Here is a 16,289-nt window from a genome sequence, read left to right as displayed (position 1 = left end):
GGGGGATTGAAATAGAGCCGCTTGCCTGGGTAAACATCAGACAGAGTGACGGAAAGAGAGAGCGGGTTGAGGAGTACAGCAGATAGCAATCTCTTGATAGGGGGGTACTGAAAGGGTATACTGTCAGTACGTTTGGATTGAATTTGTGTAAAAAAAAAAAAAAACAGATTGTCCCCATATATGAGGAGCAAAATGGAGGGTGAAAAAAGACGATAAACCAACTGCAGACTTGATGCAGTGGCTCCAGGAATAGAATCCTCCCTTCATGTGGATCACAGTCTGCACAGAAACAAACCGTAGGGGTTGGAGTAAAAACACCAGCGCTGCACAAATACCACCCTTGAAACCACAACTATACATCGAGATTAGAACAAGAGCAATTCATTGTGTCACTGCTGTAAGGAGAGAGGAAGATTTCCTATGAACTCAAATGTCAACACAATGGCGGGAGGTGGAAACGTGTACAATAAAATGCAGGCGATCCTGCACACTAGGGGTTTAAATGGCGAAAAGGGATCTCTCAAAATGCAGACGATCCTGCACACTAGGGGTTTAAATAGCGAAAAGGGATCTCTCAAAATGTCCAGTCCAATGTCCAAACAAAACAAATGGGAATAACTGACAATTCAATCATGCCTTAATCACTAGACCTTTGTTCCATTTAATTACAGGGTCGAGTGGATTAGCAATCTGAGTTTGTCTGATGTTAGCCTAGCTACAGTATCGGAAGATACAGCCATGCTGCAGGACGATCGCAGTAGTGTCCTCCTAACGCGATAGTTATAGAAGAGCTCCTGATCCACCCACTCAGACATTACAGACATTGTCATGGCAGAGCTGCCCTACTTCAGAGTCCAGCTCTCTCTCTCGGGCCTGTATCCATTCACATCTCCAGTGGTTATGGCATTCAGTTAGGGGGGGGGGGGGTCACAAGAAAATACAAAGGAAACAATTCAATATTTGTAGTTTAAAAAAGGCAGAGCCTGTACAGGTCATCCTGGGTTAGTGAAAGGCAAGTCAATGTTATCTTACGTTCTCCTAACACACCAGCCAGCCTGGAAGAATGAAATAGTAGCAGCAGAGATGACAAAGTGAGGAGAACTGAGTCTGACCTTGTTTCTGGACCTACGCAGTACCTGATGCGCTGCACTGAAGGTAAGTAGCTCAATTAAAAGCAGAGATGCTGCGATCAATCGGAGTCTGCCAGGCCCTGTGCTCTTCAACCGGCCGGGGGAGGTGGGGGGGGCTCAGTATTAGTTAGTTCCCCACAGCACACACACACAGACAGGCAGGTGCTTTAGAACAGCTCTAGATCCACCCAGGCTCCAGGAGGTGACAGACAATGTGCCCTAGCCCGGCCCAGTGCCTCTGGCTGGGAGGGTGGATGAGGGAGGGCAGGGTGCCGACTGCTGAGTGCTGAAATGTAGGCCAGAACAATGAAACTCCGGCCTGTTGTTTCCGCAGGTGAGGACAAACAGAACATCGGCGCATTGCTATATTCCATCATCGCCAAGGGTACCAATTAGGAACTGTTGACTGCTTGTGTCATAACTAACTAGAAGGGTTCCCAAGGTAACAACACTTCCTTTGGGTGTGTGCTGTCTGTGTACATTCAAGTTGCTAGGGGGGCAACTGGGACACAGAGTTCTCTAAACTGAAGGCGCTGCTATTGAGAGTCATTCTCCTATTCATCTCTCATAAGGCAGTGACATTCACAAGCGTCTGAAGCTCTCTCTGTGTGTGTGTACGCTCCAAAATACATCTGAAAACACTAACGAGATGATAAATGATTCTGTGCGTTTGTTTAAATGATCCCAACAAAGCAAGGCCTTGAGCAGATCTCCGCAGCACAGCCCACAAAATGTCTCGATGACCTGAATATGTAGAGTCTTTGTTTGGGTAGCCCTAAGGCAGACTGTGGCTGGCCAGCTGTTAATGGTTATGGTGGTTGTGGGAGATGGGTGGCCAGTCCAGAAACCCCAATCCCAGACACAACTCCCCAGGGAAGGTAAAGGGTAGAGGGGGCTGGGCTGGGTCCTGACATCTGGAACTGTGGAGGTTACGACCGCAGTACAGACAGGGGGCTGCCGACAACATTCTCTAACCTGGCAAAGCCACAACACCACACAAGGCAGGCATACCCCCCCCTACTAGAAACTATTAGGCCAAGTCCTACAGTGGACTTGTTGATAAGCAAAAGTTTGCCACAGACTTCTTGTATGTTCATGTTGGGCTGGTAGGAGTAGTATGCAGTAGCGCAGGGAGTAGGGCCTACTCAATCCAAATGTAAGAGTTGTAGTCTTGACGATTGGAAATAAAACATATTTCCCAATGTAGCTAGAAACTAGGGAGAGAAACAGGGATATGCAAGAAGTGAGTCCTGAACCACAAAAATAGAGTGGATTTGGAGTCTCTACTAAATCTCAATTTAATTCCTTCCAGTGATCCAACCAGCTAAGACACACTACTGCCAAAAGGACATGACTTTAGTTTCCATTTGTGTCATCGTTACTTTCCAATAGAAAGTGAAACACCCTTATCCGGGAACAACAGTGTGGAAAGAGTTGGACTAGAGTCCGTAGCTTCAGACCTAGTCATTTATATAACAGCAGACTCTTAGCTAGAAGATGCAGTGAAACTTAAAATGGGTCATACACGAGAGATTCTCTCGCTCTCTCTCTCTTCTGTTGCTAATAATGCTCGTATTGTGCTGTATTGTTCGTGTTATGGAGGAGTGGACCTCCTATATATGATGAGAGTCCATACCTTCCACACTGTCGGAGCAGGATGTGCCGATGCCTGTGTCACCGCTGTCAGAGGCACCGCTGTGGCGTCTCCCACGGTTACTGGTACCGGGGGCAGAGGAGGTACCCTGCCATGACGACTCACACCCCGGGACCCATCCAGGAGGGCTGGTGTTGGAACCTAAAAAACAAGACCCCCAGTCAAGGAAGAAGCATTTGTTAGAAACACTCACTGTTTACTACACTGTACTAGTCTGTTTCAGCACCAACAAAGGTCAAGCCAACTTCAACTTTTATCAATCCTGTGTTTTCATAATAGATTCAAATGAACTAGCCTACCACCCATGGTAGCCCAACAGCTAGGCCGTACTCTAACATGAAGCCAATAAATGCTGTCTTGGTGTTTTACCTTATCGCTAACCGATAAGAGGATCGGGATTGTTTGATCGTTATTAAAGTCAGCAAATAGAATCTGCACAGCTAGAGACCCTAATAACAGCTGCTAGCTTAGCTCAACTGGCATATGTTTTGGTTGGAGACGGACTGACTACATTTCTGTTGCTCTACACCCCCTTCCCCTCCTAGTAAACACACAACTAGTTGGCAAAAAAAACGGACTCAACAATCCCTGAAGTCTGGTTGTATGCTATAACTAAACAAGATCTACTTTCCTCTCAATTACAGTCAATGTGATTGTGTTATACAGTCAGATATTTAAAAATAAATGTATTTAACCATTTAACTAGACAAGTCAGTTAAAGAACACATTTTTATTTACAATGACTGCCTACCCCGGCCAAACCCTAACAACGCTGGGCCAATTGTGCGCCGCCCTATGGGACTCCCAATCGTGGCCGGCTGTGATACAGCCTGGAATTAAACCAGGGTCTGTAGTCACGCCTCTAGCACTGAGATGCATTGCCTTTAGACCCCTGCGCCACTCGGGATAATATAGAGATAGTGGTACTGAGGGGGTAGTGTTGATAGTCGACTGATACAGTGGTAGTGCACATATTGACTAGGAAACACTCAGTTCCTGAGGGGAGAGATAAGCCCGGTAGTACAACATGACACAGTGTCACTGAAATCTACCAAGCAGGGATGTGGCCTATACGCTCAGGTCAAAACTACACAGCTTAGATTTAAACTAGCCCAAAGGCCGGCAGATGTCTCCTCATCCTACCGGTAGTGGAAAATGGTGTTTATAAAGAAACGTATGCATATTTTCTCCATTTTGTTCCACCGTCTCACCATTAAATCGAGTTAAGGAGGAAATTCACGCCTTTGCAGCCTGGATGGAGAATGTTTTATGTACGACCTTGTCCAGGGATACGCAGCCGCTGCATACAATACCTTTGGACGGTAAGATGAAACGACTCAATATCGCCATCTGCCGACCTTCGGACTAGATTTAAACCAAATGATGTTCCAATCCCAATTCTGGATTTTTCCCCCCAACATTTCAGGGGAAGCTTCAAGATGAAAAACACAGATAGGACTGTTTAGTATCAAACAAAAACAAGGGATCGTAGATAAGTAAACCTATTTTTGAGATAATAACTAAGAAAAAAGGCAGAGGACTTTATACTCCTTTGTGCTGACTGAGCAAACACATGAGACACAGAAGCCAGACCAGAAGTGCCCACGGTACTGATTCTCTGTCTGCTCAGACCTCTAATCCAATTGTTTCCCTTGATTTACTGAGTCACAAAACACAAAATAACTTTTGCCTCCTGTGATATTCAGTTGTTAGACAGTATGCTAGGCCCTAGTCCACTGCTAAGCTACACCAATCCACAACTGAGCAAACCAGTCAGTCGCCCATTATAAAAACACAGTCCCCTCTAGTGAAAACAAACCCTCTCTCCCAGGCACATGGAAATGAAAGCTGAGGCTACACTGAAATATTTCCTGAGTCATTTCAGATGACAGGAGGGATTTTCGGTTTCAGATTCCTAAGGGATGCATTCAGGCACTTGTCCTTATCACATTGAGTAACTGTTATGTGTGTATGGGTAATGATTGAGGTCAGGTTAGACAGTGAGGTTCGGGCAAGTCCCAAACACACCGTAGTGCATCCCAACAGTCCATGTCTGTCTTTACACACTGCAGGGGCTGTATGTCCTCTTTGTCTGCAAACTATTCTGAGTGTGTAATCCGTTTAGACAGAAGTCATTAAGGCTGTCCTATTTTGTGCCATCAGGCAGGAGGCTGAGGAGGGTGCAGCTCAGATGTGCTCTGCAACGTTACTCCACATGGAGAGGTGACTGTCCTCCTGCTCTGCTCTGACCATCACCAAGGCACTTGCTGAAGCACACTCCTGTTACAATGCAGTGTAGGTGGCAGAATACTTTTGCTTATAGATAAGACGTTACATCAAATTGCTCTAATACCTATGTAGTAACACTATATTACTTTAGTAAGAACATTGCTACTTATCGTAGCCTACAGTTGGCCAATTGTGTAGTGTTTTGGGGGGTTATTACACAATAATAAGAATATTACATAGTTGTGTAAGAGGCATGAATAATTATCCAATCTACAGTGACCACATACCAGAATCCTATTTCTCTTTACACACTTCCCTTGACGCTCCCTCTCTCTCTACCAGGAATCAGTGCATCAATTATGATAGGCATCAGCAGCAGAGAGAGGTTGAACTAGACCTGCTACATGATCACTCTCCCATTTCTGACGGGTCTTAAATCTCGAGGGCTCTGTCCAGACAGCCCCTTACATCATCATGCCAAAGGCCTCCACTCCACTCCTGCTCCCAGCCTGCCTGCCTGCATATGTGGCACATCACAAGTACCTGTGATGTCTAGCATAATTCTGAACGCTGGAATCTTCCTGTGGATGTAACACTTGGTGAGGGTGAACCTACAGTGAGCACGGCTCAGATTGAGTGTGACAGGGCTGTCGGATTCCAGTGGTCCACTCTCTCTAATCACTGCCCAGATATATTAGCCATTCCAAAATTGCCTACATTCTCAATATACCTGTCCTGAAACTGAGCCTGGTGAAACCACTCATATAAACTAGGAGTCCTTAAATAAAGAGGATCGTAAAATAACGATATAATTGATATGCCTTTTTAAAGCCAACATATTGTAACACTATGGAGAACAAGTTGATCGTGTAAATTCCTCATCTGTTTTATGGAGGAGTGCGCCCAGAATGTAGTACTTGGGTTTTGCAAAAATAGATAGATTATTGAGATCACAAAAGCACGGGGGACCCGCCAAGCCCCATTATGACACTGCAGTGGCTATGCTCATCTGATTCAGCAGTTTGCTGGACGCCGGAGAACATTACGCTTCGGGAGCATATCAAGTTTGTTGTTCGTTGTAGGCTAAATCAAAACGTGATGCTCTATTTGTAAGGCTGGTACTCTATCTGTTGGCTACTTTAGATGATCTAGCTAGTAGGCTAGCTAGATTGATAGTTAACTATCAATCTGGCCAAAGCCACAGTAATTGACAGGGCTAGCTGTCACTGACTCACTGGACAGGAAGACAAAGGACGCGCGGGGGTAAGTCCGTCAAAATATAATTCTAGTGACACAATGCCGCTAACTACATCACAATGTTACAATGTAGCTTGGCTAGACATCTTTCGAACGTTGATTACAGAAACAGAAATCGTAGGCTATAAGGGCGAGCAGTTAGCTAAATGCCCCCGATAATGAAAGAAAATCCGCTCTCTGCAACCTGCATTATTTTGTCATGAACAATTCATTGATAGTCATCCATTCAAGCATTCCTGTTACAATGTCTCATCATCAACGATGTCTCATCATTATCAAGAAGCACCAGATGCTCCGGGAGAGCAAACGTTAGCAGCTCGCTCGCTAGCAGAAACCCTTATGTATTAGCTTAGCATCAGCTAGCTAGCTGAAGGTTCACCGTTATACGAGCCTGATCAAGCCTCTTGTCTGGTCAGACATTATTGCCATAAAAATATCAGCACAGTGATGTTATTCTTGAATAAAAATATAAATAATAAGATCTTACCCGTTTTAAAGGTATCGAACCCATCCTCAAATTCATTTCTGCCCCACATTGTGACTGGTTTTATGCGCCCGATCGCAGTGGAACTCCGAAAATAGATCCCACAAGAAAAAAGAAAAACGTGATCTCACAAAAGATGGAAGATTCCTCAAGAGGTTGTCATGATTACATTGCGGGAAAGGGCAGTCATTAAAACTGAAACGAAACGGCTTCCTATTATAACACGTCTTCTGTCCAAAACGAGCTCCATAAATCTGAAATCTTGGGAAGGTTGACTGAAGAACTTACTGTCGACTCGCTGGCAAGAGCAATGCATGTAAGGATGTGATCTCACTGAGTGCGTGCTACAGCTCCTCTTCCCGAAAGGCTCAGTCTCCTCCCCCTCTCCTCAGTGCCAAGGCCACTGCAGCTAGACAAGGGTTGAGTGTTCCTTGGCGACTCTAAGCATAGCCAACCGGGCATCACACACTATTCTAAAATACTGATAATCGTTTCCCTGTGTGTGGCTTTTGGGATTTTGGTGTTGAGCTGCAGTATGCAGTCAAAGGCAAAGCCCCACTGTCTGCAGTCTTGACGGAGAGCCAATTGTACAGGTGCGCAGCGCATCATGAGTAAATTGTGACGTTTCTGGCGCGCTGTCGCTTTTTTTTTTTTTTTTGAACGGCAATTAAACAACAAATTAATATATCTAAGGGAAATATACTTGTTACTGTCGTGTAATTAATTAATACATAATAACTCCAACGTTCTACCCCAAGACTGCACTTCCATTAAGTAGGTAAACAAGGCAAGGTTACCCGAAAAGAAAAGGATCAGCTAAGGTCATGTCAGCTGGTCAAAAGGTCATATCAGCTGGCAACTTCTCACAGGGAGATTTTTTGTTTGTTTACAGAAATATTTGAAGCTCTGTGGAAGACACCTGGTCAAGGCTGCTAGACAGCAACACAGCAGTCAGTCAAGACAGGAAGAGGAGCTATTGAGTTGCCTAGTGGGGAAACCAGTGGGACCAGTTAGTGACGTTCCTAATTTTTTACAAATTTTATTTAACTATGCAAGTCATTTAAGAACAAATTCTAATTTACAATGACAGCCTACACCGGCCAAACCCGGAAGACGCTGGGCCAATTGTGCGCTGCCCTATGGGACTCCCAATCACAGCCTGTTCTGATACAGCCTCGATTCAAACCAGGGTGTCTGTAGTGACACTTCTAGCACTGAGATGCAGTGCCTTAGACCGCTGCGCAACTTGGGAGCCTCATATAAGTCTCATATAAGCCTGCCTACTACACATTCCTAAAGGGTCACATTCCTACTAATGACAATTTTCTACGCTCATCCTGAAATGATAAATGGCACTTTGGGAACTTCCAATAAGCACTTGAACTGAAAACTGAACACAGTGCGTTTGTTTTTTTGCAGGCAGTAAATGTCCCTTTAGACCTAGTCCTCTCACTTCTGCTTTGCTCTTTTTATTCCCTATCACTTAGTTATGTGCTTCACTGTCCAGCTTTGTTCCTCTATTGTGGAAAAAAACTACCGCTTCTTAGACTTACTTTCAATGAGAATTACAGATCTAAAAGTCACAGATCTATAAGTCACATTTCTATGTGAATTTGGTTGGTAGCCCAAAAAGTTACATATTGCAGCTTTAACCTAAACCCATACCAAACCCGTTATCATGAGAATGTTTATTTCTATACAATATTTCCTTGGGAAAAACAGACTACCATAATAATGTGTCAATAAGCAACATTTCAGCAAACACAATTCCACAACTCATCCTCCTAAGTTCATATAGATACTTCCCTTTAAGTTTGAACAGAGGAGCTTCCTTAGCAACCTACCATGGTGCCAACAAATTGACAAATTGTGAGGAATCATTGTTCATGACACAGTAAGATCACAATATGACAGAGGTCATTCCCTGGCCATCAACAGGTTTTAACCGAGCGAAGAATATTTGGAAGGAACACACAGAACACAGAGACAAAAACATCTGAAAAATCACAGACAAAACACATGTAGTATTTTAATGTGAGCTGCAGTTTTGCATCACGGCCAGACTGTAAAATTGGTCAGCTATGATACCAGAGGACCGATCCAAATCAGTTCCAACGCTACAATGACATGAACTGTCTGCAGTCATTCAGCATGAGACCGTTTCAGGCCGAGGGGAACAGCCCCGATGCATAATTATTTGTGTACCGTATTGTCCCTGTTCAATTACCCATACTGTCTCAATTAAATAAATGACATTCTTTCTGTGTCTGCATACAAATGCAATTATCTCAATAGATGAGCTAAGCAGAGCTGCCAAAAGACATGAGACACATGGGAAAGTGTGTGTTCTTAATCACTAAATGTTAGTTTTTTTTGTGTCATGTAATTGAAGACTTATCAACACAAAATGAGAGCACATGATGGTGGCACACTCCTCCTGCCCGCTTTTGATCAAGTTAACGCATAAAATATATGGCAAGTATGATGTCAGTGTAACAATGTTCATGAAGTAAGGCAAAGATAGTGTTTTGTTAATGCATTTCATTCCCCCAAGGTTTAGAGTGTTGGCAAATTCAGCTCTGACCTAATAGCGAAAACATTAAGGGTCAAGCCCAAATCATGCATCAATATCAACATTGGAAATTCGGTCTACATTTATTCTAATGATATAAGGAAATGGGAAGTATGAAAACAGACCACAGTATTTACAGGTACAAGAACTTCCAGATGGCAAACTGTTATAAACAAGAACAAAACACAAAACTGAATCTCCCAACAGGTCTGAACATGACATGCATCACTCCAGCTTATTACACAATCATCCATTTCCATCATCCACATGAGTTATTGAGAACACTCTCCCGTTCACAGTCAACTAATTGACAAGATAGTACTTTGCGCTCAAAAAAGTGCTCAAAAAAGAGGGTCACAATGTACAGTGCCTTCAGAAAGTATTCCTACCTCTTGACCACAGGAGGTTGGTGGCACCTTAATTGGGGAGGATGGGCTCGTGGTAATGTCAGGAGCAGAATGAGTGGACTGGTTCAAATATATCAAACACATGCTTTCCATGGTTTCCATGTGTTTGATACCATTGCATTCACTCTGTTCCAGCCATTACTATGATCCGTCCTACCCCCTTATTCCACATTTTGTTGCGTTACGGCCTGAATTCAAAATTGATTAAATAAACTCAGCAAATAAACTCACTGTCAACTGTGTTTAATTGCAGCAAACTTAACATGTGTAAATATTCGTATGAACATAACCATATTTAACAACTGAGACATAAACTGAACAAGTTCCACAGACATGTGACTAACAGAAATTGAATAATGTGTCCCTGAACAAAGGGGGGGTCAAAATCAAAAGTGACAGTCAGTATCTGGTGTGGCCACCAGCTGCATTAAGTATTGCAGTGCATCTCCTCCTCATGGACTGCACCAGATTTGCCAGTTCTTGCTGTGAGATGTTATCCCACTCTTCCACCAAAGCGCCTGCTAGTTCCCGGACATTTCTGGGGGGAATGGCCCTAGCCCTCACCCTCCGATCCAACAGGTCCTAGACGTGCTCAATGGGATTGGGATCCGGGCTCTTCGCTGGCCATGGCAGGACACTGACATTCCTGTCTTGCAGGAAATCATGCACAGAATGAGCAGTATGGCTGGTGCCATTGTCATTGTCATGCTAGAGGCTGGTGGCATCGTCATGAGCCTGCAGGAAGGGTACATGAGGGAGGAGGATGTCTTCCCTGTAACGCACAGGGTTGAGATTGCCCGCAATGACAACAAGCTCAGTCCGATGATGCTGTGACATACTTTCCCTGACTAAGACGGACCCTCCACCTCCAAATCGATCCCGCTCCCGAGTACAGGCCTCGGTGTAACGCTCATTCCTTTGACGATAAATGCGAATCCAACCAGCACCCCTGGTGAGACAAAACTGCGAATCGCAGGGATTGTGCGTTCCTGGTGTAACTCGGCAGTTGTTGTTGCCATCCTGTACCTGTCCTGCAGGTGTGGTGTTCGGATGTACCAATCCTGTGCAGGTGTTGTTACACGTGGTCTGCCACTACGAGGACGATCAGCTGTCCATCCTGTCTCCCTGTAGCGCTGTCTTAGGCGTCTCACAGTACGGACATTGCAATTCATTGCCCTGGCCACATCTGCAGTCCTCATGCCTTCTTGCAGCATGCCTAAGGCACGTTCACGCAGATGAGCAGGGACCCGGGGCATCTTTCGATTTTGGTGTTTTTCAGAGTCAGTAGAAAGGTCTCTTTAGTGTCCTAAGTTTTCATAACTGACATTAATTGCCTACCGTCTGTAAGCAGTTAGTGTCTTAACGACCATTCCACAGGTGAATGTTCATTAATTGTTTATGGTTCATTGAACAAGCATGGGAAAGAGTGTTTAAACCCTTTAAAATGAAGATCTGTGAAGTTATTTGGATTTTTACGAATAATCTTTGAAAGACAGGGTCCTGAAAAAGGGACTTTTCTTTGTTTGCTGAATTTATATACTGTTCTCATCCATCTACAAACAAAAGCCCATAATGAAATGTTTGCAAATTTATTGAAAATTAAATACAGAACTATACAGTACAAGTAAACATTTTTGACACCTACTCATTCAAGGATTTTCCTATTTTTTTTTACTATTTTCTACATTGTAGAACAAGCAAAAAATAAAGAAAAATCCTTGAATGAGTAGGTGTCTCCAAACCTTTGACTGGTACAGTAAATATGCACACCCCTGAGTCAATACTTTGTAGAATCACCTTTGGCAGCGATTAAAGATGTCTTTCTGGGTAAGTCTCTAAGAGATTTCCACCCCTAGATTGCGCAACAATTGCCCATTATTCTTTAAAAAATTCTTAAAGCTCAGTGAAATTGGTTGTTGATAATTGCTGGACAACCATTGTCAGGTCTTGCCATATTTTCAAAACTGTAACTCAGGGACATTCACTGTCTTCTTGGTAAGCAACTCCAATGTATATTTGGCTTTGTATTTAAGGTTATTGTCCTGCTGAAAGGTGAATTCATCTCCCAGTGTCTGGTGGAAAGCAGGCTGAAGCAGGTTTTCCTCTAGGATTTTGCCTGTGCTTAGCTCCATTCCATTTATTTTTTATCCTGAAAAACTCCCAAGTTCTTAACGATTACAAGCATACCCATAACATGATGCAGCCACCACTATGCTTGAAAATATAGAGAGTGGTACTCAATAATGTGTTGTATTGGATTTGCCCCAAACATAACACTTTGTATTCATGACAAAAAGTGAATTACTTTGCCACATTTTTTGCAGTATTACGTTATTGCCTTGTTAAAAACAGGATGCATGTTTTGGAATACTTTTATTATGTATAGGCTTCCTTCTTTTCACTCTTTTAAAAATCACTATTATTGCAACTTAAAACTATCCATGCAACTTATTATGTGACTTGTTAAGCACATTTTTACTCCTGAACTTATTTAGGCTTGCCATAAGAAAGGGTTTGAATACTTATTGACTCAAGACATTTTAGCTTTACATTTGTAATTATTTTCAAAAAAAAAATTGACATTTTGTAGTATTGTGTGTATGCCAGTGACAAACAAATCTCTATATAATCAATTTTAAATTCAGTCTGTAACACAATAAATTGTGGAAAAAGTCAAGGGGCGTGAATCATTTCTGAAAGCACTGTACCTGCACTCTAATTCTCTGTTCCCATAGGATAACACTTTGGAGAACCCTTTTGGTTCCAGGTAGAACCATTTTGGGTTCCATGTATAAGAGGGTTCTACATGGAACCAAAACGGGTTCTCCAATGGGAACAGCCAAACAACCCTTTTGGAACATTTTTTAAAATGAAGAGTGTAGGATAACGATTGGTCAATCACTACTTCTAATAAGTATTCTACTGTCATAGATAGTACAGTGATGATAACCACGGCCTCTGATGAGTTTGGTAACTGTTTGGGTCATGCTTGAACAAGAACACCTGTGTATTAGAGGAGCTAAGTTGTGCATGCATCTCTAGACACAGAGTAGACATGTTGTTCTGGATGGAACCCTGGCACTGCAGGACACCACAAACCGTCCCCACGACAACAGTAGCTCTTTCAGCCAAACAGCACGGCCCACTCCCTCCCATTCGGAGTCTGAACAGTAGACTACACTTCAGCACAGAACAAAGAACACTTCACATTTACCAAACAATCCTTGGGCTGTTAACAGTGCACATTTATGTGTGATTGAACTCGCGTCTTTGGTTATTTTCAGATGCACCTTTTATGAGCAGAAAAAAATACTTTGAGGAAACATTCAATAAGCTAAGGTGACCAGATTTTGGAAATTAAAATGTTTGCAATAGTCCTTTCAATTTAATTATAATTTATTTCTAACACAAATTGATTACCCATCATTTTTGGGGACATTTTTGGGGACAGCTCTAGCCGGGGTCAGGCCACCAAAACCATGGACTGTACCCAGAAATTGGGGGAGTCTGGTCACCCTACAATAAGAGGTGGCTTGTAACTAGGCCTATTACAAAACCACATCTGGAATGTGTCTAAGTCAGGGAGAATTCCAATACAACTAGCTAATAATGGAATGCATTACTACAATATTGTTTAAAGAAAGCCTAATTCTCCAAAGCAAACGTTTTGGTATCAAAGCAGAAGTCTGGCACTCAGCCCTTATTAGAGAGTAATGAACAGTCACTACCCAGCACACAAACACAACATTTCCTCTCAGAGGACTCTGAATATCTCAGTGTTCCACTGACGACAGCAGGGACCTGCTCTTTTGCTGCTGTTTTTCCCTCCACCACCTCAGATGAGGTGGATTACATGCACAATTTCCAGATCATTGTTGAAATATATATCAAGAGGGACTTTGGGCAAACGGAGCGGTGTTAGAATCAGTGTTTTTGTGTATGTTATCAGCTTGCTGCAGACTGCTCCCTGCCCCCCACTTCCTGTCTCTCAGCCAGGAAACCAATGACTGGGCCTGGACACACTACTACAGCCAACCTGCACACTGAGCCCGCTGTCCTAGCACACAGCACTGACACATGTCAACAGAAAACCCTGGCCAGACCATGTGTTACACTGACATACCAGTACACTAGCATGACCACTACATGTTTATGGCTCATTAGCTGTTTCCATACCGCAACTTTTACACATTTCTGCCCGAAATAGTTTATCTGAATAGTACAACGGATGGTGGTATGGTGCTAACAGAACTTGAGAATAAATCAACCACATCAACATGGGCTGTAGAATGGAATGCCAGATACAAAAATGCAAAGTCAAAATCTGTTTAAAGTAGCCTCAGTAATCTCAGTTATATCCTAATAGAAGGCAAGTGTCCTCTTTACATATTCACATCGGTTTTAAATAGCACACCCATATTTCTGTGTATTTCTTTTGAGGAGCTTGCTTTGTGAGTAAGTATACACCAGCATGAACAAATATGAGAAAAGAGTACGGGTAATACATCTATTCAAGTTTTAAAAAAATCTACTTACACAAATTCTTCTTCATGAGCACTTCGGCACGCAATGCAGAAGCAGAGTGAGGAAGTGGTAAAGGATTCAGAATACGTTGACATGAAACTCAACTCAGGAACTTGATTAGCCAACCACCTTCACAAAACACAGCAACAACAAAAAGAAGACATTTTGAATACAAGCTGTGCAATGAGAAAGGTCCATGACCCGTACTCCACTTTGTGATTTTGGCCTAGTTTTCAGGAAGAATTCATAGGATCAAAGGAGTAAAACAACATTTAACATTTATACACATGCTATACATACAAAACAATTTCATACAATCTTTTGGCAGTGAAGCATCAATGCAGAGGGAAACATAATCAAGGTACCAGCTTTATTGCAGAACAGTTGAAGCCTGCTTCCTTCCAGACAGCTAGTAAATCTGCCTCTATGTTCACCATTAGACTGGCTGACTGGGATGTTTAAGTACACTTCTGAAACCATGGATTTAGGTTACTTGTTAATTAGCCTTTTTAATTGGGTGTTTTGTCAGACCTTCTGTCTGTATCCATATAGCTCAATAATGCTACTCTACATTTTAGACTGGGTCTGGACAGCCAGACTAGACCCATGGTCTCTATTCCAAGGCCTCTACAATATCCCCCAGTCAATTCATTATCATGGTCATTCCAGAAGCTTTCAGCTCCACTTTTAAGTTAAAACAGAAGTCAACTAAACTTCTACAATGGATCTCTCCAGCTCTTACGTCCACCTCTCCCCTCTTTCTCCACTAGATAAGAACATATAGATGCTGTTTTGGGAAGTTGGAGCTGTCATTCAGTGTGAAATTCAAAGGAAGCTGAAAGTTGGTACTCAGAAGAGTCTTTCTACACAGTAAGGGTTCCTTAGTCGGCAGTTATTTTGTCAGTGTTAGTTTCCGGCTTGTCAGGGCAACAGTGTGGGTGTATTGCCCAACTTTTTACATGACACAGCGCAGTAACAACAGTCTCATACACAGTTGAATCCATCTCAGCCTAATAGTACTTGCAGTCTTATCAATATTATCCTTATGTGTAAGACTGAATCCAAACCATGACCGTATTGAGTTAAAAAAAATATTGAATGCACAATGTTGTCAAACTCAGAGACAGCTAGCTTGGAGGTGTTGTCAGTCACGTTAGTCTGCATGAGTTCATACCTCAGGCCTCCAGCTCTTCTGTCAGGAATGATCCTTTTCAGCCTTCTCCCCTCAGCTCCCCTCTCGGCTCCTGCAGCACCCATGAAAAAACAAGCCTGTGAAACATCTCCTGTGTGTTTATGTAACTGTGTACAGCCTGCCAGAGGCACGCAGGCCAGCCTTTCACTGCTGCTCATTCCTATGCAACCCACAGATCTAGTACCACAAGTTTTAGAGGCGCGTTGGAGTAGATTCGGAATCTGAAATGGTTTTTAGCAGCTAGTGATTATCTGTCATCTGTTCCTGATCTACCAAGCCAGTTAGAACAGGAAGGGGCTGTTCTAAGATGCATTCTTATAGGAGTGAAAGAAAGGAGATATCAGCCGTGAATGTGATGCAGTACTTTATGTCCTAAAATATTAGATCAAGACAATTTCCCCAAGCAGTTGATAAGTTCTAAAACAAAAAGTAGACCAGACTTACCCTAAAAGACGATCCTCTAAATTGAAAGACAAACCCTGAGGAATAACAGAAATCTCAACCACAAAGAATAAACTGAGGACAAAAGCAAAACAGTCTGTTGAATTGAACAAAGACCACTACACCAAGACATGTGCATTCGGCACATAGCAACTCCGTCGGCTGTTCAGACTGCCAAAACCTGCGGAGAGGAACTACCACTGTGGCTAATAAGTCCTCCATTAGCACTTACATTTCAATAAGGAATACAATCCTATAATAAGGACATTCACCTCTTCTAATTTGAATAGGTATAGCTCATTTTATTATAAAAGAAAGTGTTATAGGTCAAACTGCAAATTCTCAAAGCACAGCACTTCTAAAAGCTGTGAAAATTATGAGCACATGCACTTCACATGA

General features: G+C 42.8%; 1 protein-coding gene across 2 annotated transcripts in view; it reads right to left on the bottom strand.

Annotated features, from left to right (window-relative positions):
* cep85l (centrosomal protein 85, like) overlaps positions 1-15,542 on the bottom strand; it is a 74,720-nt gene extending 59,178 nt beyond the window's left edge. The window contains exons 1-3 of one of the 2 annotated variants that reach the window (XM_036975781.1): positions 15,432-15,542; positions 14,270-14,386; positions 2,767-2,925 (exon numbers count right to left, since the gene is read on the bottom strand). In XM_036975781.1, the coding sequence (XP_036831676.1) occupies positions 2,767-2,925; positions 14,270-14,285 (175 nt within the window). In that variant the 5' untranslated portion in view covers positions 14,286-14,386; positions 15,432-15,542. Of the gene's footprint in view, positions 1-2,766; positions 2,926-6,757; positions 7,299-14,269; positions 14,387-15,431 lie in introns of those variants that run through there. The other variant, XM_036975780.1, reaches the window with a different exon arrangement.
* Positions 15,543-16,289: the final 747 nt, after the last annotated feature.

Source organism: Oncorhynchus mykiss, chromosome 4 (assembly GCF_013265735.2).
Source record: "Oncorhynchus mykiss isolate Arlee chromosome 4, USDA_OmykA_1.1, whole genome shotgun sequence".
In the NCBI taxonomy this organism is placed as follows: Eukaryota; Metazoa; Chordata; class Actinopteri; order Salmoniformes; family Salmonidae; genus Oncorhynchus; species Oncorhynchus mykiss.
This window is presented reverse-complemented; position numbering and strand designations above follow the sequence as displayed.